General features: G+C 41.9%; 2 protein-coding genes across 2 annotated transcripts in view; both read right to left on the minus strand.

The window, feature by feature from the left end:
* The window catches only part of LOC141092341 (capping protein, Arp2/3 and myosin-I linker protein 2-like), a 33,231-nt gene extending 17,980 nt beyond the window's left edge, over positions 1-15,251 (minus strand). Inside the window, exons 1-3 of the mRNA XM_073578406.1 lie at positions 14,241-15,251; positions 12,505-12,574; positions 541-622 (exon numbers count right to left, since the gene is read on the minus strand). Coding sequence (XP_073434507.1) covers positions 541-622; positions 12,505-12,574; positions 14,241-14,401 — 313 coding nt within the window. The 5' untranslated portion in view covers positions 14,402-15,251. The remainder of the gene's footprint in view (positions 1-540; positions 623-12,504; positions 12,575-14,240) is intronic.
* LOC141092340 (F-actin-uncapping protein LRRC16A-like) overlaps positions 15,243-24,912 on the minus strand; it is a 56,851-nt gene continuing 47,181 nt past the window's right edge. The window contains exons 10-15 of the mRNA XM_073578405.1: positions 24,284-24,372; positions 20,395-20,489; positions 18,598-18,684; positions 17,625-17,734; positions 16,786-16,863; positions 15,243-16,684 (exon numbers count right to left, since the gene is read on the minus strand). Coding sequence (XP_073434506.1) covers positions 16,604-16,684; positions 16,786-16,863; positions 17,625-17,734; positions 18,598-18,684; positions 20,395-20,489; positions 24,284-24,372 — 540 coding nt within the window. The 3' untranslated portion in view covers positions 15,243-16,603. The remainder of the gene's footprint in view (positions 16,685-16,785; positions 16,864-17,624; positions 17,735-18,597; positions 18,685-20,394; positions 20,490-24,283; positions 24,373-24,912) is intronic.

Genomic DNA, 24,912 nt, shown 5'->3' on the forward strand with positions numbered 1-24,912 from the left:
ATTGGCCCAACAGGAAACTGGTGAATCCCCCCGGTGGGCCTCTGTGTTGGGGCAAGCTGAGCCACGGACCCCTCCATCCCCCATCCAACGGGACATTCCCACAGATCAGCCGATATCTGTCAGATGTTACATTTTCTAGTGGATGTTGGCACCATATAGTATATAACGCTTTCGAGCCTGCCAGGCGCTAGTTTGAAACGCAAAGTACCCATCATTGTAAAATGTGTTTACACCTCAGGAGTCCATACATTATTTGCCACATCCTCACCCAAGTTTCCTTCCCAGATACCATACTATAGTAGATTATTCCCCTTCTTTATTGGTTAAGTTTATTATTATTATTGGTAAATACTGTAATTTTTCTCTATAAACCGACTACAAAATTAGCTACAAACCTATTTTACAGAAATGGTCCAATACGGACAGGTAGCCCAAAATGAATCTGATCCACCCCACAAACACCCGCCGTTTTGCATCCATCGTCCAGGTTGAGTAGAAGCTACATGATTCTTTTATTTTACCCACTTGTACACTACATACCATTTGAAGATATATCCAGTGAGCTCACAGAACTGACATCAAAGATTAGGTCTTGTAACACTTGTGCACCAGATGAGCGAAGCTTTAAAAAAAATAATAATAATAAAATAAACTTTCTTTACAAAATGTTATTTAAATCTACAGAAATGAAATTGAGAAAACTAACTTAAAAGAATGGGGAGGACTAAACTATTATAAGCCTCTTTCATGTGGCAGTATGTCGGGCAGTAACTTGCATCAGGTTTAGTGCCCAACAGTGAGATACAATGGGTATATATGAGCACATTGCGCCTCTTGGACGTTGGTGTACCCACATAGTTTTTGAAGCTAAAGACACATCATAAAAATACCAGAGTTTTTTTTTTTTAAGTGTCTTCTACATTTTTTTGGGATATCTTTTGCAGTGGCTTTAAAAAATTATTTTATATATAAAATAGCAGTAGTCGCCATAAGAAGGGACCGGTGATGTCTTTAGAAGCAGTTAGAAGAAGTGACAAAAGATGGAGCATATGCATAGCATGGCGTTTTGACATTGTTGTTCTTTTTACTTATTTTGGGAGCTTCTTCAGGTGGGTCCACCTGAAAAAGAAATTGTGTGCACATACCCAAACAGAGATAACGGTGATGAAAAAATGTATGGCACTAAGACCAGCATTCCAAATGACCTAATGCACTACGACATGCAGACACCACTGGCAGCCTCAACCATTACATATGGCACATGAGCAACTCCACTCGCCAGCAACAGTAGTGTTAGGCTGTGGGCCCACGTTGCGTGTTAAAACGCACACTGGAAACCGGACTCCTTCCCAGAAATCGCAAGGTTTTTTTTGAAGCATCGCTTGGAAAGTGATTGACAGGTTGGTCACACTCGTCAAACATAGTGTTTGACAAGTGTGACCAGGTTTTTACTATTGAGGCTGCCTATGTGGCATCAATAGTAAAAGATAGAATGTTAGGCTGGTTTCACACTTGCGTTTTTTTTCGCGGTATTTTAGCGCTAAATAGCGCATGCGTTTTTTTTTCCTATACTTTGCATGGGATGCGCTTATGTGCGCATACACATGCGTTTGTACGCGTTTTACCGCGCATGCGTTTTTTTGCGGTATGCGCTCGGGCGCACAAAATGCAACCTGTTGCATTTTTTGGTGCGTCCGACTTGCCTCAAAAAAACGCATGCGCGCGCAATGCGTTTTTTTACAGCAAGACACCCATTATAGTCTATGGGTGTGCATATGTGCGCATTGGCATGCTTATGTATGCGTTTTTTTGCACATGCGTTTTTTTTGTTAACCATGGAATTTAGGGGTTTGGGTTAGAGTTAGGGTTAGTTAAGGGGGTTTAGGGTTAGGGTTAGGGTCAGGGTTAGGGTTAGGTTTAGGGTCAGGGTTAGTTAGGGTTTAGGGTTAAGTATGGTTTGGTTAAGGGTTAGGGTCAGGGTTAGGGTTAAGGTCAGGGTTAGGGTCAGGGTTAGGGTTAGAATCATAGAATCGTAGAGTTGGAAGGGACCTCCTGGGCCATCTGGTCCAACCCCCTGCTTAAAGCAGGATTCGCTAAATCATCCCAGTCAGATGTCTGTCCAGCCTCTGTTTGAAGACTTCCATTGAAGGAGAACTCACCACTTCTCGTGGCAGCCTGTTCCACTCATTGATCACTCTAACTGTCAAAAAGTTTTTTCTAATATCTAATCTGTGTCTCCTCCCATTCAGTTTCATCCCATTGCTTCTAGTCTTTCCTTGTGCAAATGAGAATAAAGTTGATCCTTCTACAATGTGACAGCCCTTTAGATATTTGTAGACAGCTATTAAGTCTCCTCTCAGTCTTCTCTTTTGCAAACTAAACATTCCCAAATCCTGCAACCTTTCCTCATAAGACAGGGTTTGCAGACCGGTCACCATTCTGGTCGCTCTTTTCTGAACTTGCTCCAGTTTGTTGATGTCTTTTTTAAAATGTGGTGCCCAAAACTGGACACAATATTCCAGATGAGGTCTGACCAAAGAGGAGTAGAGGGAAATAATGACTTCACGTGATCTAGACTGTATGCTTCTGTTAATACATCCTAGAATTGCATTTGCCTTTTTTGCTGCTGCATCACACTGTTGACTCATATTCAGTCTGTGATCTATTAGTATACCCAAGTCTTTTTCACATGTGCTGTCACTTAGCCCTATTCCTCCCATTCTATATATGCTTTTTTCATTTTTATTGCCCAGATGTAGTACTTTGCATTTCTCCCTGTTAAAAACCATTCTGTTAGTTGCTGCTCACTTCTCCAGTTTATTTAAATCTTTTTGAATCCTCTCTCTCTCTTCTCTAGTATTAGCTATCCCTCCTAGCTTTGTGTCATCAGCAAATTTTATCAGTTTACCCACAATTCCTTCATCTAAATCGTTGATAAAGATGTTGAACAATACAGGGCCCAGGACAGAGCCCTGTGGTACCCCACTTGAGACATTCTTCCAACTGGATGTGCTGCCATTTACGACCACTCTTTGGGTCCGATCACTAAGCCAGTTATGAATCCACCTAACAGTTGCCTTGTCCATTAGTTAGGGTTTAGGGTTTGGGTTAGGGTTAAGTATGGTTTGGTTAAGGGTTAGGGTCAGGGTTAGGGTTAGGGTCAGGGTTAGGTTTAGGGTCAGGGTTAGGGTTAGTTAAGGTTTAGGGTTTGGGTTAGGGTTAAGTATGGTTTGGTTAAGGGTTAGGGTCAGGGTTAGGGTTAGGGTCAGGGTTAGGTTTAGGGTCAGGGTTAGTTAAGGTTTAGGGTTTGGGTTAGGGTTAAGTATGGTTTGGTTAAGGGTTAGGGTCAGGGTTAGGGTCAGGGTTAGGGTTAGGTTTAGGGTCAGGGTTAGGGTTAGTTAGGGTTTAGGGTTTGGGTTAGGGTTAAGTATGGTTTGGTTAAGGGTTAGGGTCAGGGTTAGGGTTAGGTTTAGGGTCAGGGTTAGGGTTAGTTAGGGTTTAGGGTTTGGGTTAGGGTTAAGTATGGTTTGGTTAAGGGTTAGGGTCAGGGTTAGGGTTAGGGTCAGGGTTAGGGTTAGTTAGGGTTTAGGGTTTGGGTTAGGGTTAAGTATGGTTTGGTTAAGGGTTAGGGTCAGGGTTAGGGTTAGGGTTAGTAAAGTCATGGTTTGGGTTAGTGTGAGGGGCCACCTAATGTTGGGAAAAAACGCAAACGCGGTAAAAACGCACTAAAAACGCATACAAACGCATAAAAACGCTGCGTTTTTTTCATGCATGCTCATAAAAATGCTTGAAAAAAACACAGCAGTTGTATGCTTTTGTATGCGTTTTTTCAATGCGTTTTTTTTGCGGGAAAACGCGCTGTAAAAAAAAGCAAGTGTGAAACCAGCCTTAAAATGCTAAAAAAAAATAAAAAAAATCGGGGTATATTTACCCTCCGACGTCCCGCACTGCATTCCCGGGCCTCAGCGTTCCCAGTAATGCCTTGCGAGACCTGTGATGACGTAGTCTCGCGTTACTATAGCGATCTCGGGAGACCACGTCCTCACAGGACCTTGCCGCAAGGCATTACTGGGAACGCTGAGGCCGGGAATGCAGTGCGGGACGTCGGAAGGTAAATATACCCCGATTTTTTATTTTTTATTATTTTTTTTACAGGGATATGGTACCCAGGGCCTGGAGGACAGTCTCCTCTCCTCCACACCGTGGGTACCAACCGCACATGAGACGCTTAACTTCCCGCATGGTGGGCATAGCCACATGCGGGAAGTAAGCAATTCTCATGCATTCCTATGGCATTCCGCACAAAAGAATGATCATGCTGCGATTTTTTCCGCGATGCGATTCCGCCGCGGAAAAAAGCGCAGCATTAGCATAGCATGTGCGGAATACCATTGGAATGCATGGGGGGCGTTCTGTACACGATTTTTAAACGTTTTCGCGCCGAAAATCGCAGAAAAAAAAAGCTTAAAAATCGCATTGTGGGCACATAGCCTTATTGCTTTATGCATTCCCTGTAATGTTTTTTTGGGGGTTTACATATCAAAATTAGGAAATGGTTGCACTCAATTGCATTAATGCAGGGTTCCCCAACTCCAGTCCTCAAGGCCCACCAGCAGGTCATGTGTTCAGGATTTCCTTAGTATTGCTCAGGTGATAATTGCTTCACCTGTACAATACAAGGGAAATCCTGAAAACATGACCTGCTGGTGGGCCTTGAGGACTGGAGTTGGGGAACCCTGCATTAACCCCTTAACCCCCAAGGGTGGTTTGCACGTTAACTCCCGGGTAGAGTTGAGCGATACCGTCCGATACTTCAAAATATCGGATCGGAATGGATCGGCCGATCTTTAAAAAAAAGTATCGGTATCGCCGATGCCGATACCTGAAGTCCCATTCAAGTCTATGAGACTTCCGGTATCGGAATTGGAAAAACCCTTTCCTGCCCTTGTACAGCCTCTCGGGGGTCTCTGCCGGCCTGCCGGGGGGCTGTGCCGGCCTGCCAGTGGTCTGTGCAGTGCAGGCTCCGGGGGGCTGTGCCGGCCTGCCGGGGGGCTGTGCCGGCCTGCCGGGGGGTTTGTGCAGGCTCCGGTAGTCTGTGCAGGCATCGTCCGATGGGACTACAAGTCCCATCGGGCGATGCCTGCTACCATGACAGTGATTGACACATTAGCCAATGATGGGACAGTAGTAGTCCCATCATCCGGCTAATGTGTTAAATGTAAAAAAATAAATAAAAAAAAAAAAATACTACATACATACATACTACATGCATGCTACATACATACTACATGCTACATACATACTACATACATGCTACATACATACTACATGCATGCTACATACATACTACATGCATGCTACATACATACTACATGCATGCTACATGCATGCTACATACATACTACATGCATGCTACATACATACTACATGCATGCTACATACATGCTACATACATACTACATGCATGCTACATATATACTACATGCTACATACATACTACATGCTACATACATACTACATGCTACATACATACTACATGCTACATACATACTACATACTACATACATACTACATACATGCTACATACATACTACATATATGCATCATACATACTACATATATACTACATATATGCTACATACATACTACATATATGCATCATACATACTACATATATACTACATGCATGCTACATACATACTACATACATACTACATGCATGCTACATACATACTACATATATACTACATTCATGCTACATACATACTACATGCTACATATATACTACATACATACTACATACATACTACATGCATGCTACATACATACTACATGCATGCTACATACTACATACATACTACATATATACTACATGCATGCTACATATATACTACATGCATGCTACATACATGCTACATGCATGCTACATGCTACATACATACTACATATATACTACATGCATGCTACATACATACTACATGCATGCTACATACATACATGCTACATATATACTACATACATACTACATGCATGCTACATGCTACATACATACCACATATATACTACATATATACTACATGCATGCTACATGCTACATACATACTACATACATACTACATGCATGCTACAAACATACTACATGCTACATACATACTACATACATGCTACATGCATGCTACAAACATACTACATGCTACATACATACTACATACATGCTACATACATGCTACACACAATACATTCATACAATACATACATAGACATACAGTACATATAACATAGAGTAACATACTTACCAATACTTGTCACATTGTTCCCCGAAGCCATTGTCTTTTACGGAATAAATATTAACATAACAAACCACAAAAATACTCACCCATGATCCGAAGCAGTCCACGAGTGTGTCCCACGACGATCTTGGGTAGAGAACTGCAGCATCAGCTGATGCTGCCGCTCTCTACGGGCTGCAGGAATCCAATGACGGAAGGTAGGTATCCTTCCGCACTGTATTCCTCCGCTACTTAAAAAAAAAGTCCCTAGTCTCACTTTATGGTAAAAGCTGTGTGGGAATTTCCTGTATTCCTCCGCCACTTAAAAAAAAAAGTCCCTAGTCTCACTTTATGGTAAAAGCTGTGTGGGAATTTCCTGTATTCCTCCGCCACTTAAAAAAAAAAGTCCCTAGTCTCACTTTATGGTAAAAGCTGTGTGGGAATTTCCCACACAGCTTTTACCATAAAGTGAGACTAGGGACTTTTTTTTTTTAAGTGGCGGAGGAATACAGTGCGGAAGGATACCTACCTTCCGTCATTGGATTCCTGCAGCCCGTAGAGAGCGGCAGCATCAGCTGATGCTGCAGTTCTCTACCCAAGATCGTCGTGGGACACACTCGTGGACTGTCGAGTGAGAGGCGCTAAAAGCACGCATTAGACACGGACCAATGATTCTCTATGGGGTCACTCGCACCTGCCGTATATTTCTCCTCCGTATCCTACGCTCCGTGCCACTCGCAGCATGCTGCGATTCTCAGCGTACTACGCCCGTAGTACGCCAATGCAAGTCTATGGGTGCGCAAAAAATATGGATTACACACGGACCACACATGTGACTTGCGAGAAATACGAACCCGGTGTCTTTTAGCAAAGCCGGCAATTCAGTGCGCTATACAGTAAACTCACACTGACAGGTTTAATAAAGAAACGAAAGAATAGATATATACACATGGAATACATATACATATATATATATATATATATATATATACACATATATATATATTCTATGTGTCTATATCTATTCTTTGGTTTCTGTTATAAACCCTGTCATAGGGCTCCATTATATGTCCATTTTGCAAGCCTGCGAGAAAATCTCGCCATACGGATGACATACGGAACACTGTTTAGGGGTCTGTCATCCGTATTACGCATGTAAAATACTGACCGTATTTTGCGTCGGTTAGTGTGATCCCGGCCTTAGTGGTAACATTTCATTCATATAACTTGTGTATTTGTGAAAAAAATGGAAATTTGGCGAAAATTTTGAATATTTCGCAATTTTACAACTTTGAATTTTTATGCCCTTAAATCATAGAGGTATGGCACACAAAAAAACTTTATAAGTAACATTTCCCACATGTTTACTTTACATCAGCACAATTTTGGAACCAAAATTTTTTTTTGTTAGGAAGTTATAAGGGTTAAAAGTTGACCAGCGATTTCTCATTTTTGCAACACCATTTTATTTTTAGGGACCACATCACATTTGAAGCCACTTTGAGGGGTCTATCTGATAGAAAATACCCAAAAGTGACACCATTCTAAAAACTGCACCCCTCAAGGTGCTCAAAACCACATTCAAGAAGTTTATTAACCCTTCAGGTGCTTCACGGGAATTTTTTGAATATTTAAAAAAAAATTTAACTTTTTTTTACAAAATAAATACTTCAGGTCCCATTTTTTTTATTTTACCAAGGGTAACAGGAGAAAGTGGATGGCAAAAGTTATTGTGCAATTTGTCCTGAGTACGCTGATACCTGATATGTGGGGGGGAACCAATGTTTCGGCACATGGCACAGCTCAGAAGGGAAGGAGCGTTGTTTGACTTTTTCAATGCAAAATTGGCTGGAATTCAGATCGGACGCCATGTCGCGTTTGGAGAGCCCCTGATGTACCTAAACAGTGGAAACCCCCCACAAGTGACACCATTTTGGAAACTAGACCCCCCAAGGAACTTATCTAGATATGTGGTGAGAACTTTCAACCCACAAGGGCTTCACAGAAGTTTATAACGTACAGCCGTACAATTAAAAAATCATATTTTTTCCACAAAAATGATCTTTTCACCCTCAATTTTTATTTTCCCAAAGGTAACAGGACCCTAAGTTATTGTGCAATTTGTCCTGAGTACACTGATACCCCATGTGTGGGTGTAAATGACTATTTGGACGCATAGCAGAGCTCGGAAGGGAAGCAGAGCCATTTGACAATTTTGGCTGGAATTGAGATCGGACACCATGTCGCGTTTGGAAAGCCCCTGATGTACCAAAACAGTGGAATCCCCCCACAAATGACACCATTTTGGAAACTAGACCCCCCAAGGAACTTATCTAGATGTGTGGTGAGCACTTTGAACCCCCAAGGGCTTCACAGAAGTTTATAACGCCCGGGCATGAAAATAAAAAAATCATATTTTTTTTCCACAAAAATGTTATTTTTGTCCCCAATTTTTTATTTTCCTAAGGGTAACAGGAGAAATTGGACCCCAAAAGTTATTTTTCAATTTGTCCCGAGTACGCTGATACCCCATATGTGGGGGTAAAACACTGTTTGGGCGCATGGCAGAGCTTGGAAGGGAAGGAGCACCATTTGACTTTTTCAACGCAGAATTGGCTGGAATTTAGATCAGACGCCATGTTGCATTTGGAGAGCCCCTGATGTGCCCAAACAGTGGAAACCCCCAATTATAACTCCAACCCTAACCCCAACACACCCCTAACCCTAATCTCAGCCCTAACCCTAGCCCTAACCCTAACCATAGCCCTAACCCTAGCCCTAATGGGAAAATGGAAATAAATACATTTTCTTTTAGTTTTATTATTTTTCCCTAACTAAGGGGGTGATAACGGGGGGTTTGATTTACTATTTATGGCGGTTTTTATGTTTGGCAGCTGTCACACGCTAAAAGACACTTTTTATTGTAAAAATAGTTTTTGCATCACCATATATTGAGAGCTATAATTTTTCCGTATTTTGACCCACCGAGTCATGTGAGGTCTTATTTTTTACGGGACGAGTTGACGTTTCTATTGGTACCATTTTCGGGCATGTGAGATCTTTTGATCGCTTTTTATTCCGATTTTTGGGACGCAGAATGAACAAAAACCAGCGTTTCATGAATTTCTTTTGGGGGGGTGCGTTTACACCGTTCCGCGTGCGGTAAAATTGATAAAGCGGTTTTATTCTTCGGGTCAGTACGGTTACAGCGATACCTCATTTAGGTCGTTTTTTATGTTTTGGTGCTTTTATGCAATGAAAACAATTTTATATAAAAAAATAATTAATTTTTTGCATCGCTTTATTCTGCGAGCTATAACTTTTTATTTTTTTGCTGATGACGCTGTGTGGTAGCTCGTTTTTTGCGGGACAAGATGACGTTTTCAGGGGTACCATGGATATTTATATGCGTCTTTTTGATCGCGCGTTATTGCACTTTTTGTTCGGGGGTATGATGATAAATCACTATTTTTTGCTTTGTTTTTTTATTTTTTAAGCGGTTCGCTAAAAGGGTTAACTAGTGGGACAGTTTTATAGGGCAGGTCGTTTAGGACACGACGATACCAAATATATGTACTTTTATTGTGTTTTTTTATTTCCAAAAAATGAATTTATTAGGGAATATTTTTTTTTTAAATTTATTTAGCGATTTCTTTTTTTTTTTTAAATTATTTTTAAACTTTTTTTTTTTGCTTTATTACGTTTTCCCCAGGGGGGGACATCACTGTCATGTGACAGATCGCTGATCTGTCACATCACAGGCACTGCACAGGCTTTCCTCATGCCTGCGCTTTGCAGGCAGTGAGGAAGCCAGCTCCCTGCAGACCCCCGAAGGTCCCCGTCGCCATTTTGGATTCGGGGACCTGCAGGGAAGAAGACCCCCGGAGCAGCGCTGCACATTGCGCTGCTCTGGGGGTCTCAGGGAAGCACGGAGGGAGCCCCCTCCCTGCCGATGCTTCCCTTTAATCCCCGGTACACCGCGATCATGTTTAATCGCGCTGTGCTAGGGGTTAACGTGTCGGGGGCGGTCCGTGACCACCCCTGACACATTGTGCCGGGTGTCAGTTGTGATAATCAGCTGACACCCGGCCGCGATCAGCGGCGCTCACTCTGTGAGCGCCGCTGATCGCTGTGACGTACTATCCCGTCCTTGGGAATTAAGTCCCAGGGCACATGGACGGGATAGTACATCACATGGCAGAAAGGAGTTAAGGCATGTCAATGTGAAATACATGAAGTGTGAATAGTGTAATGGCTTTTGAAATTTAGGAAAAATACATGAGATGCTTAGCACAAAATATGGCCAAAAAATGTGAGCTCATTCACCAACGTCAAGGTAATCTCATTGAATAGGTCCCTGACCTGACAGCCTAGTGTGACCACTTACCTATGGCTAGTTCCGACCTTCCTATACAGGCTTTACCAAGCTATTAGCCATAGGTAAGTGTTCACATTAGGCAGTCAGGTCAGGGACCCATTCAATGAGATCACCTTGATGTTGGTGAATGAGCTAACATTTTTTGGCCAAATTTTGTACTAAGTATCTCATGTATTTTTCCTAAATTTCAAAAGCCATTACACTATTCACACTTCATGTATTTCACATTGACATGCCTTAATGCTGGGTTCCCCAACTCCAGTCCTCAAGGCCCACCAACAGATCATGTTTTCAGGATTTCCTTTGTATTGCACAGGTGATACAATTATCACCTGTGCAATACTAAGGAAATCCTGAAAACATGACCTGTTGGTGGGCCTTGAGGACTGGAGTTGGGGAACCCTGCTAATGCAATTGAGTGCAACCATTTTCTCATTTTGATATGTAAACTGTTTTTTGGTATGCACCTGTTCAAACTAGTTCTAGATGTGCCGTCAGTTTTCTGTAATTTTTTTGTGTTTAGGCATCGATGTATTTATTTATTTTAATATTTTGAATTTTGTTTGTTTCTATTGTTACAAATAATCTTTTTGAAGAACAGGCCGTTGTGTACCCAAAATGAGTTAGTATCCAATTAATTTAATATGTAAATCTGTTAGGGTACCGTTACACCTAGCGACTCACCAGCGATCCCGACCAGCGATATGACGCGGTCAGGATCGCTGGTGAATCGCTAGGTGGTCGCTACTGAGCTGCCACACAGGCAGATCTCACCAGCGACATCGCTGGGGACGGGGATCGCTACTTACCTGTCAGACGCGGCGATCCTGCGTCCTCCCGCCCGACTCCACACGTCGCTCGTCGGCGCCACAGGAAGCGCCGCAGGAAGTGGCCGACGAGGAATGGTCCAGGAGCTTCTCGCGCGATCAGCGATAACCAGCGGGGGAGCGGGTCGGAGGTAAGTATCACATGCAGCGATATCGCTAGCAATATCGCTGCAACGTCACAAAATCGGTGACTTTACAGCGATATTGCTAGCGATATCGCAGTGTGTAACGGGGGCTTTACTCACACATGGTAATAAACAAGAGGGTGAAGGATCTTGTTATGAGAAAACTGTATACTCATACTCGATTCCTGAACAGACTAAATATCCAGTAACGCAGACCCTAGCAGCTACAGGACAACCAGGATAAACCTTGTGAGAAAACTAGAGAAGACAACTCGGACCTGACTCCCTAAAAGGCCGTCGAGTGTATCACGAACATCCTAAGGAACCAAGGGAGAGTGTAGTGAAATAAAGAAACCCGAGCAGTGCACTTATCTAGCTGGCCAAGACACACAGCAGAAGGACTGGAGCTCCAGACAGGACCCACTAAAGGCCATCACCAGCAGAAAAGACCAGCAAGGGGAAGGTTTAAATAATAGCACCTGCAACGTGATAGGACAGGCTAGATAATAAATGAGAAACACCTGCTGTCCGAAAGGAATGGCCAAAAGTTAATCATCACCCAGACGGCGACAAAACAGCTGTGGTGTGGTTCAGCAGAGAAGCTGACAACAGAGCACAGACAAAACCAGCTGTGGCCCAGCAGACAGAAGCTGACAGAGCACAGACAAAACCAGCTGTGGGTCAGCCGAAAGACGCTGACAATAGAGCACCACAGGACCGTGGGAATTGATCTGTTTTTGTGAAAATGTGGAATCTTGGAAGAAAATACTTTTGTCTACTAATTCATGGATAATTCCCCCCTTCCTGTTTAATAAAAAAAAAAAAAATAGACCAAATTGGCATCTTAAAGTTTATAGATGACTTTGGATGCTTATTTTACATTTCATAAATAATACTGACCATACCTCACAGTTACTCAGGTCCATGTGAAGATCAGATAATTTCTCATTACTCGCCAGGCCTTGGAACATTGCTCTGAATTAAACAGGAGCAGAATAATTAAAATCCTTTTTGAAAATAATCTATGAATTAAGAACATTTCCTTTCACTAGCAGATAAGGAACATTACATATTTTGTGTCAAGAGCCAGTAGAGGATGAACTATTAGGCCTGATTCACACACATCAGTATTTTTTATCAGTATTTCATCAGTATTTGTATGCCAAAACCAGATGTGTCTGCAAAACACAGAAAAGGAGTCAGTCTTTCAATTATATTTTTTCTCGGCAAGTTCCATTCCTGGCTTTGGCATACAAACACTGACCAAATACAGACGTGTGAATGAGCCTTAAGAGTAAGGGCACAGTGGATGGTTTTAAAGGGGGATTCAAGGATCTAGACAAATTTAAGCAGTCACTGTAGGTAACTGCAGATTATGGAATCGTAACAGTATGCAATGTGCACACTGTTAGGATTCCGCAAGACTCGCAGTGGGCGGTCACATGAAGCATGCAATTTGCATCTAGTCGACACATGACCCCAACTATGGATATGACATACTTACAGTCACGTGACGGCTCACTCGCAGTGCGAATTCTAATAAATTGCACAGGATATAAAATAGACTTGATGCGGTGTTATTGCCAACGCGTTTCAAAGTCTTCAGACTTCTTCATCAGGATATAACCACATACAAAGGGCATACAGTATCTCACAAAAGTGAGTACACCCCTCACATTTTTGTAAATATTTTATTATATCTTTTCATGGAACACTGAAGGTATGATACTTTGATACAATGTAAAGTAGTCTGCACAGCTTGTATAATAACTCAACACACAGGCATTAACGTCTATCCCATTGACAACAAAAGTGAGTACACCCCTAAGTAAAAATGGTCAAGTTGGCCATTTTCCCTCCCCAGTGTCATGTAACCCATTAGTTTTACAAGATCCCAGGTGTGAATGGGTGGAAGGTAGGTAATATTTGGTGTTATCGCTCTCCGAGTATCTCATACTGGTCACTAGAAGTTCTGAATGGCTCCTCATACTGCCAAAATTCAGGACTCTTCAGTCACATAGAGTACTGAAAATCCCAGTTATTCTAAGGCTGGGAATACAAGATGACTTTGGTTGTGACACCAGTTGCACAGCAAAAGCACAGCTACATCGCAGCACAACATAAGGGAATGGGTTGTATTGTGATCCTGAGGGTGTAGCAACGATGACAAACAAGTCCAACTGCGTCAGATTTTTTTTGCAACTTACACGTCGCTTTCGCAGTACCCTCAATTTCTAAATATGACCTCATACACTTGTAGTGCACTGCGATGTAGTAGTGGCACCTAGCAACCTTTGGCCACTAGACAGGCATCATGGCCAAAGTTGCAATAATATTAATAGAGTAATTATTGGGATTTGAAGATTCTCTAACATAGCGGTAGCATCCCATTAAGGAGATAAGTTAATTGACTCAGAGAAAGGCCGGTCTTACACGACAGCCTATGGACCATGATATCTGAATTTCGCTGCAGCCTCATAGATGCCTTTGAGGTTGTTGGGTCTGGGTGAGGAGACCGGCGGCCATTCTGGACACTGCAACCCATAGTCACACCATTGAAAGCTGTATAATAGGCAATTACATACGGTAGCTTTTTTACAGGAGAGCCTGGTGAAGACCAATGTAAATAATGGGGAAATACCTTAACGCTTGTGTTGGTAGTTTTGTCCCAGATAGGATAAGATATTTGAGAGAAAAGGCCTGGCTTAGAAACATGGTGATAGAAGGAGAGATATCTTTCATTTTTCTGCAAAATAAGTAAAAGACGAAATAATCAGTTGATGTTAAGCAATAATTTAACATGTATAATCTTACAATGAAAGCTGACTGGCCTTACATGCATGACAAGGAGTAGCCAGAGTCCTACCCAAGGCTTCAGGCCTATCCAAGGCTTCAGGCCCAACCAAGGCTTCAGGCCTGTCATGGCTGCACGTCTGGTTAGGCTCAGCCTAAAGGTCCCCAGTAATGTGCATATATAGAGTGCATTGCAATACTTACTAGGTGCCGTCTTCTGCCATTCCACGCGGCGGCATCCAATGACCTTAATTGTGACCTTCAGTGTGGATGGAGGTCACTTTCTCAAAGTCTATGGGTCTCAGATTGCTTTTAGGGTTTTGTTTTTATGTGTTCATTGTGCAGTAAAAATAATCTGGCAATAGGATTCTCCTGGTCAGTACGACTTGGACAATACCAAATGTTTTTTTTTTTTAAATTAAATGTATTAATTATAAGCTAAAAAGTTATTTTTACAATTTGGTTCATTCAAGAATTTAGCCTCGCTTGACTTTTCCAAGCTTTTTCTCCGCACATTGCCGGCTGCAGACTGACAATCCGTCAGCGAGCCTGTTCTGATGCAGACTTCGTCATTCTTTTCTGTGGCTTTTTCTGAGCTCTTCTTAGCTGATTTGTGACCACGTCAGCTCAGCTCAAAGGTCGGCTCAAATCTGGCCTGTGATCGAGTGATAGCGCAGAGGAGCTCAGAAAGAGCCTGAAAAAAAAAAAAAAAAAGATCTACAAACTCCCCGTTGAAACAAGCTCACTGATAGGTTCTCAATGAACTCACTCTGCAGTGTGTAATGAAACCAAACAAAGTGGAAAAAGCCAAACAGTGCAAAATATTTAATGGAGCCTAATGGCACTAATTATTTTTAGTCCAAAATAGATGTATTTATTAGAAAAAAAAAAAATGACCCTAATGGTGAACCATCCAGAAAATAAATGTTCCAGAAATGATTACATGGCTACAGTCAGTGCCGGACTGAGGTGCCAAGGGCCCACTAGTAACACGGAGTCTGGTGGCCCACTGTTCGGCTACAAGCAAATATCACAAATTCGCCTATATTTCTATGTAATAATAAATGGGGTAGTTTGTTAAATAAATGTTGAGATGATGCCCTTGTCGGTACATAGTGCAAACTACTTCTCATATAGGTGCCGTGCAGAGCAAATCCTTGCATGGGGGCCCACCGGAGGATTCTCCTGTTCTCCTGTGGACCAGTCCGAGCTTGACTGCACGATATGCTGTAACATCTTCTGTTATGAATGAGTCACCGTAGGAGGCAAAAACAGAAATACTAACTAAGTCCAGAAAACCAGAGAAGTTGGCAGCTATCGGATTGCAGACCCCTGAACCTATCAACAACTAGCAGTAGCTGTGGAGGGTTCCTACGGTGCCCTAGACCCCTCGATCACAGCCGGAGAACTACATAGCCTAAAGACAGAAAGGGAAATCTAAACTGCCCCAGAGCAGACCCCAAAGCAATAGGCAGCCCCCAACATATAATGACGATGAAGCAAGATGAAAAAACAGTCACACAGATAGAAAGATAGGCTGAGCAAATGATGGGGCCCAAGCTAACTAGATAAGAGAGGATAGAAAAGCTGCTGTCTGTAATCTGCCAAAACCCTATCAAAACAAGAGCCAACAGCTGATAGGGAAAAAAGCCCTGAAGACACTAGGCTCCAAATAGACTATATCAGTACTCAGGTATTTTCTGAAGACAGAGCAAAAAGGAATTCAGCTCACCCCAGCAGGGAATGGCAGAAATCAAGGAAAACAATGCAAAACAAAACCAAAACACAAATGCAAAAAGTTGAGCAGAAAACTTAGCTTTTGAGGAGCAGGAATCAGACTGGTCTCCTAGAATCCCTCAGAGAGGTCACCAGCAAGGCAGAAGGGCGTCGGCTGCCTTATATCCAGTCAGTAATTCCCGTCACCCAGTCATCATCATCCTGCCCAGGTGCTTGGTAATCAGCCTCACTACCTTCCTTCACCAGAAGAGGGAGTTCATCAGACCTCAATGGTGAAGGGGAAAATGAACTCACAACAATCTTCCCTATATTGGTTGGACTCTATACTTGAGCCTTGTAGGTCTATAGTGACCTGCGGAAGTTTTGGACCAACATATCGATCTGCCAATAAATTGTGTCAGAGCTGATCTGGGTTATTAATTCCGTGACGCCCGATGGCCCCGAAAATCTGTTGGTTCCGTTAGAATTGTCAGATTACCTGTGTGAATACACATTTCTTGCAGCATTCAGATAACTTAGGCTGCGGCAGCAACCATGAAGTAAGGATTCAAAAAGCTAAAATAAAAGAAAAAATACATATATTCATTGAAAAAGGTAAAGTATACCACCCTCTACAAATGGTAAGAAATCAGTAGCAGCATCCAGACTATACTTACAGAATCCAGTGCGCAGCCTGTGTCAGAAAGGTTAAGATGACAAAGTGAAGGGCAGTGAATTAAAAAGTTACATAAATTCTAAAATAAGAAAAAAAAATCAGTGCATTAACAAAATATAAAATTATTTGGTTTACTTTGTGTATCTATTCACAGGTAACATTTGTCTCTAGGGAATACAGACTTTTACTTGAAATAGGAGATGACCGTTGGTGCTCGCAAAGTTCTATGGAGAACTGTAACTGTTGTTTCAGGAGAACTTGCAGAAGAATGTCAGTGTATTCCTCTAGCTCCTCCCTCTTCCATAGAATTTTAAAAGCACCAACTGTCATCTCCTTTCACGGTAATGGGAAAATCTGTCCTCACTGAATACAGATTTTACATATTTAACCTATGAATTGAGAGTCAAAGGTCAGTCCAGGTAGAGAAAGAAGCAATTTATCTAATAATATGTATTACAAAGTTGCTCATTTTCATGTCTATCATTGATTTATGACAAGTTACTCTTCAAAACTTTCAGGGAGGGTCGACTTAAAAAATTGAAGTTCTGCCTTTCTTCTTTAAAAAGATTTCATTTGACGCCATATATTGTACTGTAAAAACAACAAGTTAAGTTTATTCTATGGGTTGGTACAAATGCCACAATACCAATTCTGTGGGGGTTTATTTTATGCTTTATATTTTTTTAATATAAATACATCTTCTTTTGGAGACAAAAGTCATTTTTCTGTTCCTACAACCTGAGAGCTGAAAGTTATGGGATTTTTTTATGACAACCCAGTTATTATTATTATAATTGATGATAATAATAATAATTTAGACAATTAATAATACTAACTTACAGAGGAATCTTCTGTGGAAAAAATGCCAGGATTGCCAGACAGATCAAGATGGATTAGAGAATTGCTCAATGATCCATTGAACGTAAGGGACTGAAATAAGCTGCTAATACCTAGAAAGTTACAAAAAAAAAATGTGCTTGTAATAAAATACAATTTTAAACAATTTTTTTCCTAAACAATTGACAAAGAACAAAATCTTCTGAATATGTTGTACTTACCTTTTAAATCACATGGCTCCCCAATCCCAAAAGTTCCTTGGTCTCACGTTGATCTGGCTACAGGACATGTCAGCGTTATGTCCCTCATGTAATAGTCTCACTAATTTATATGTAATCCACATGTAAAGCGCCGTTGGATAAATGGCGCTATAATAATAAATCATAATAATAATTCATATCTAAATCACTCATGTCTAAACTGATGGAGGTAGAGAGCAGTAGGACACATAAGAATAATAGTAATAATAACAGTACATTTCCATAGTTTGGATTTAATTCCTGCATTAGTCTTGGGGCTTTCCGTTTAGCAGCCACGATCCATAATAGTGTGGTGCGCATGTGGCCTTTCGGATCTGTGATCAAATTTCACAATATAAACTGTATATATTATTAAATACTTCTCTTAGACCTGATGAACCTGGTCACTTACATTGGTAATCCGGGCCGGGATGTATAATCCTGACATTATGATGAGCATTTTATGACTGCAGCTATAGAATAACATAGCTCATCAGTATGAGTCTTTTCAGTCTTCAGTTACCCACCCATTCTGACTGACAGCTGCAGCTTGTATTGAGAAGCGTGAGATCTCAGCAGAGAGGGGGGACACTGAGGAGCTGTCACTCAGACTAGATGGGTGGATATTGAGCCATTATGAAATGCAGTTCCTCCTCCGCCCCTCCCCTTCCTTCTCCTCCTCCTCCTTTTGAGCACAACTGTACATACACACAGCCACACACACACCTTTAGATTACCTTTGACTGATATTGAAATTCTTGAAAGACTGAGATGTCGTAAAACTTGTTGACGTTGTTTAAAATGTTGGCTAATTGCTACAAGTCCTTATGAGAAAACAAGACAAAATTTAATTATTACATAATTACATGACTAACATCCTAATTTTTTCTTTACTCATGGTTTTATCGTGGGGTCCTTAAATCTGAGACATTGAGAAGACGGTGGGCCGCTAAACTTGCATCCATTTGTGAAATATTTACTGTATACACAGGCACACATACACACTAATGCTGAGCAATCCCTGCATGTTTATTGGCTGTCTAATAGCTGTGAAACAAGGGGGCGGCGACTCGAGCACCCGTGATACTCGATGCAAACCCGAGCACCCCGATGATCACTCGAGTGGCGAGCACATTCGTTCAACACTAATACAGACACATATACGAGGGGCGATCCAAAAGTAATGATAATCAATAATAAACACAATGAATATAGTCAAAAAAAATTTTTATTTTTCTACATAGTCACCTAACAAGTCTATACATTTAGTCCATCTGTTTTCTAAACTTAGAATTCCCTTCGAAAAAAATTCTTGATCTTGACCCTCAAAAAACTCCCCAACAGCGGTTATCACATCGCTATTGTCGTCAAATTTCTTGCCCCGGAGGTGTTCCTTGAGCCGAGGAAAGAGAAAGAAGTCACTGGGGGCTAGATCTGGCGAATAGGGGGGGTGTTCCACCAGTTCAAAGCCCGCTTCTTGAATGGTAGCCATGGCAACTGCAGCTTTGTGAGCCGGTGCGTTATCTTGGTGAAACAGCACTCCAGCCCGCAGTTTGCCGTGCCTTTTCTCCTTGATAGCCTCCCGCAATCTTATTTGTTCTGCGTAGTAGGAGCCCATAATAGTGGCTCCCTTCTCCAAATAGTCCACCATAATAATTCCTTCAGCGTCCCAAAAAACGGACGCCATAACCTTCCCTGCCGAGCTTGACAATTTGAATTTCTTCGGCGTCGGTTCGTTTCCATGTCATCGATTGTTGTTTAGTTTCGGGATCAAAGTGGTGGATCCAGGTCTCATCCATGGTCCAAAAAACGTGACAAAAAGTTCTCCTTGTCTGCTTGGAACTTTTCGAGATTTGCTATTGAAATGTCAACTCGTTTCTTCTTTTGCTCGTCGGTTAACATCTTTGGCACCCAACGCACGGAGACCGTTCTCATATGCAATTCTTTTGCAAGGATTCTTTGAATACTGGCATATGAGATCACTGTGACCTCAGCTACATGCCTGATAGTCACTCTTCGATCTGCCAACACAACTTCTTCAACTTTTTTCACGTTTTCTTCATTGAGGGACGTGGATGGGCGTCCTTCGCGATGTTCATCTTCCGTCGATGTTCTTCCCAGCTTAAATTCCTTGGCCCAGCGTGCAACTGTGGAATACGGAGGAGAAGAGTCCCCCAATGTTTCCACCAAGTCGCTGTGTATGTCTTTGGTTGACATTTTTTCAAGCAGAGGTATTTGATGACAGCTCTGAGCTCGTTTTTTTCCATTTTGATGTTCACTCCTTGGCAGTTCATATTTAAATGAATGTAGCTCCCGGGAATCGTGGCCTATTTAAGTGATTTTTTTTTTCCTGGACTAGTGGGTACCTAAGAGAGAAGAAAACATTTTATTTTAATTTCTGTGTGCAATAGAAATAACCGATTATCATTACTTTTGGATCGCCCCTCGTACATCCACAGATACACAGACACAAAAATGCACACGTATATACACATACATACAATACAAATACACTTATACATGCTTTAATGTACCTCTATCTTCTATTTGATTTCCAGAAAGATTTATGGTATGGAGCATAGTGTTCACATTGTTATCAAGTGTCTGAGCCATCTTGGTGGCAAATTCACTGTAAACAAAGAGAAATACTATCAGATTGATACATAGATAGAAAAATAGATATAAGAAAATAGTTAGATAATAGATATTAGATAAAATAGATAATAGATAGAAAATACATAGACAGATAATACATAGATAATAGATATATAGATGATAGATAGATAAATAACTAAATAATAGACAGATTTTTTTATGCCTGGATGTTTGCATTAGAGAACAATAATTAGATCAGAGTTAGGCTGCGTTCCCACCATGAGCAAAAATCCACAGATATAACAGACTATAATAGGGGCAAGTTGTATCTGTGAAACACATAAATATAATTGTACAAGAAAAATTGATATTTGAAGGAGCCTGTCATGACTCTGGACAGGATGGTTCCGCCTCCATCCTGGTGAGGTCAGGGTTAATTCTAGTTCGCCTCTCTTTGGTTCTGGAGCGACTATTTGATGTTGGCAGTTCCTGGATTTGGTGTCGGTGATACTTCCGTATACTCGGTTAGTGGTTGCTGACCCAGGTTACTCGTCTGTAGACGTTGTGCCATTGTGCGTGTGTATGACCCGGTTCGTCCCCTGACTTGTGCCTCTATATCCTGCTTTGTACTGCCCTGCCCTTCCTGGTTATCTGACCCCTTGGCTTGTCTCCGTTTACTCTGTGTTATCCCTAGGTACCATGCTCTCATCTGGCTTTTGACACTTGGCTTTCCTTTGACAACATATACTTTCTGTGCCCTGTACTCCGCGCACTCACTTTCCTCCCCTGTGACTCCGCCCCCTGGACACGTGACTGCTTAGTTCCAGGTCCTGTGCTCACTGCTTAGTCTCAGGTCCTTGTGTACTGCGTGCCTTGTTCCTCCACTCCCTGTGCTCGTTCACGTTCCCCGATAGCGCCCCCTAGGTTGCCCCAGTGACACCATTGGTGTCTGTAATGTAAAATGTCTGTAAGATCTGTATGTTAAAGTAAAGTATGATGTTTCTAGAACCTTCTAGAAATCTCCCATTGCTACACACTGAGGAGAGCAGCCTGTCACATAGCTGCAGCCTTCCCCCTTGCCCCTCCTTAGCAGATGTGTGTGTACAGCTCTCTGCCAGCACCTGAAACCTGATACCGGGCATTTCCTTTCGAAGCCTTCCTCTCCTTCCCCCCTGCACAGCTAAAGGGAAAATATCTCTTTGTTCTGGCCGAGGCTGGATGCCAGTATATGGGAAGTATTAAAACAAATCATATTGCAAAAACCATACAACTCAGAGATATAAACAACCATATCACTGCGTAGGCAACGAAACCAGCTTACCAATCTCTAATTTTCATAATCCTAATCCCTCCAGAAACTGAGATATGGATTGCTCCCAAACGGAGTGTCCTAAGTATGGCATGTCTGATGTCATTCTATTATATTCGATGAACTACAACCTATGAGGCCCTCAGTGTGTTGATACGAGCTTCCCTCTTTGAGATATGGTTATCATAAGTTTTTTAGTTAATTGGCAACTTGGAGAAAGGGGGGATGAAATTCTGCAGACTGCCCCTTTCGTGATGTCACAGACCCTGGGCTATAAGGCACCCCTCCCTTACAATGAGTCAGTTGGAGCTACCGCGTCCGTGCTGACCAGAACCCAGATGAGTGGAGACGTGTGGCTCCGCCTTCTCTCCCCAGCCACATGGTCTGCCTGATACTGACTAAGCACATGTGAGTGTTACTTTCTGTCTTTTTAATCCCCTTTATGTTATATTTGTATTGTACATATTTGATGTCTCAATTTATAGCAACTTTTTTCTGTAATCACTGCCCATTTGGGAAATAAATGATAAAATTATTCAGTCTGCCTACATGCTCTAAGAAACGAACTATGCGCCTTTGTTTAGATAATCGCTACTAATTTTGGGTTTGTCACGGACTCTCTTAATTAACTCTGTGATTAAGTAAAGCGTGGCTGGTGGCAGCATGGTGTGTGCGGTTGGTTAGGCTGGTTGGCAGTCCAGAAGGGTCTTATATTGCTGGATGAGTGGTTGAGGCCACAGCACTGATAATTCCCTCACTGCAGTAGTCTAATTGCCCGTGCGCAACAAGCAGCCCGTCCGACGACTAATTATCCTAGGTGCAGTTCCCTGACTGACCTGAGGGTAAGGGGGGCGCCGTAGAGCTGCGAGTTCCAAAGTGGAACTGAGAAAGTGGGATATACATAAATCTCCGCAGTTCTTGGAAGGTTGTTAGCAGTGCTGGGGGCATCCAAAATACCCCCCTGCGGTAAATTGTTAGAGCGAGATTAGCTTGCTGTGTTTTGATCACATGGTGACAGTGGTGGGATAACTAAGATAAGCCCCCACTGTGCCTGTGATAGCTGTGCGTCGGCAGTGCGTCGCATCCCTCCGTCCGCTGACAAACCCGTGTCAGTGGTGGGATTGTGACATATTGGTGACACAGGCTGCACTGTCCGTCACAATTTGGTGGCAGCGGTCTGCTGTTCGTCACAGTGTTATTACAGAGTCCTTAGGTTATGTGCACGCAACACCTTTTTCAGGTGGATATGCTCCGTCACCCACCTGAAAAAGCGCTAAATAAACATCATAAAAAGATAAATATATAAATAATAATGTAAAAATGATTTGCTGTGCATATGTGCAGTCTTTTGAGCTTCCTTAAAAGGCTTTAAGGACCTTTCTTCATGCTCATTAGCATATTCAATAAAAGTAAAAAAAAAATTTTAAAAAGCCGACTGCCAAAGATGTTGAAAAAATGACAGAAAAGACGCTGCAAAAAAAGGCCAGCGTTTTCTGAAGTGTCTTCTGCTTGAAAAACTCTACGGGTTCACAAATGTCTAAAAAGACTCCATGTGCACACATACCCTTACTCCCCCTCCACAGGTCCAGCGATGCCTCCTCAGTGCTGCCCCCAGTCTTTGTTGATAAGCTGCAGGGTTGACCTCATGATTACAGAGCGTATAACCGGTGTGGGGATTCACTCTCTCAGGTAGGTATTAGGTAGTGTTCACACAGGCAATGTGGTTTGGTCCAAGCAAGTGCAGTTTTATTGCTTTCATAAAACTCCAAAGGATTCAAAACCAAAAACTGCCTCTTCAAGGCACAAAGATGTCACAGCAAATAAACCGTTAATTCAGCAGGCACATATATCAGTGCAGGATCATCCAAACAGATTACAGTGTTTTCTCCAGGGTTAAATTTCATACTCAGAAGAGGCACGCTCCAGAAGCTTCCACCGCCAAACAAAAGGATTCGACTCCAGACACAGTTCACACTGAACAGGTTGCAACTTCCACATAGTTCTCTGCAGCTCCAACACACATACTGCTCAGCTTTCCTAGCTGACCCGTGCAGTCTTCTTTCAGAGGGAGACCCTGCTATGTCTCTCTTCCACCTACAGCTCACGTTTTGGCTGTCCACTCACCAGCAGCACATTCGACTCTGCTCATCATCCAGCAAACTGACCCATCTAGTGAACACAGGCCTTGGATCTTAGTTAAAGAAAGCCAGGTGCATCTAATCAAGCCTGCAGTGCTAGGATTAAACCCAGTCCTACCTGGCTTTGCTACATTGGATACACAACTGCAGCACACATAACCATACATACTTGGTCCACAAGAGCGAGAGATATACAGTACTTTGCTAGTTTCTCTCCATTCTGTCCTATATGAGTCTTTATAAGAAAACTCTTTGAAATGGACACATCACTTGGCTATCAGATGTTGTCGGACTACATTTTGTAAAGTAATTACATTATTAAGTTTATTCCTTAGGCTTCTTTTTTCCTGTGATTTTTAGCAATTTATTTTACATTCTTACCATTTTATTCCACAGTTCTCCAAAACTAGTTCTTCAATTTTCTTAGACCTTCCTAACACATATAACATTTGTTCAGAAATCTCCGGTCTCTAAGAAAAACAAAAAAAGTAATAATAAGAATAGAACCACTAACAGCTGCATGCTAGAAAGTGATGATTATTACTATCTGCACCTACGACTCTCAGTAACATTTATTTCATTTATTGCTATATTAACCCCCTTACGCTATAGAAATAGATCATAAAAAGGTTAATCTTAGTCCAGTAAAAAAAAAAGCAAAATAATAATCATATTCCAGAAATTTTTCATTTCTTGGACTGCCATGGGCAAGCGAGGACAGTCTCTCATTAGGGAGACCAGTTGTGTATGGGTCCACAGGAAAAAAAAAAAATTAAAATGAGCTTTTTACTGGGAAAAAAACCTCTTTCAATAGTGCCACCTATTTGGGTAGTTAAAGTGTTAATCAATGTCCAAATCTTTGCAAATTGACAAGGGATCTGCAGCAGCCATGTGTAGACAGCTGTTTCGGAGCCCTTGCCCTTCATCAGGGCAAGGTGTGAACAAGATGCTTTTTGAGGAGGCACCATCTCTCTTTAGGCTATGTTCACATGTCCAGTCATGATCCGTTT

The sequence above is a fragment of the Dendrobates tinctorius genome, unplaced genomic scaffold (genome assembly GCF_039654945.1).
Source record: "Dendrobates tinctorius isolate UK_male_01 unplaced genomic scaffold, ASM3965494v1 ptg000059l, whole genome shotgun sequence".
NCBI lineage: Eukaryota > Metazoa > Chordata > Amphibia > Anura > Dendrobatidae > Dendrobates > Dendrobates tinctorius.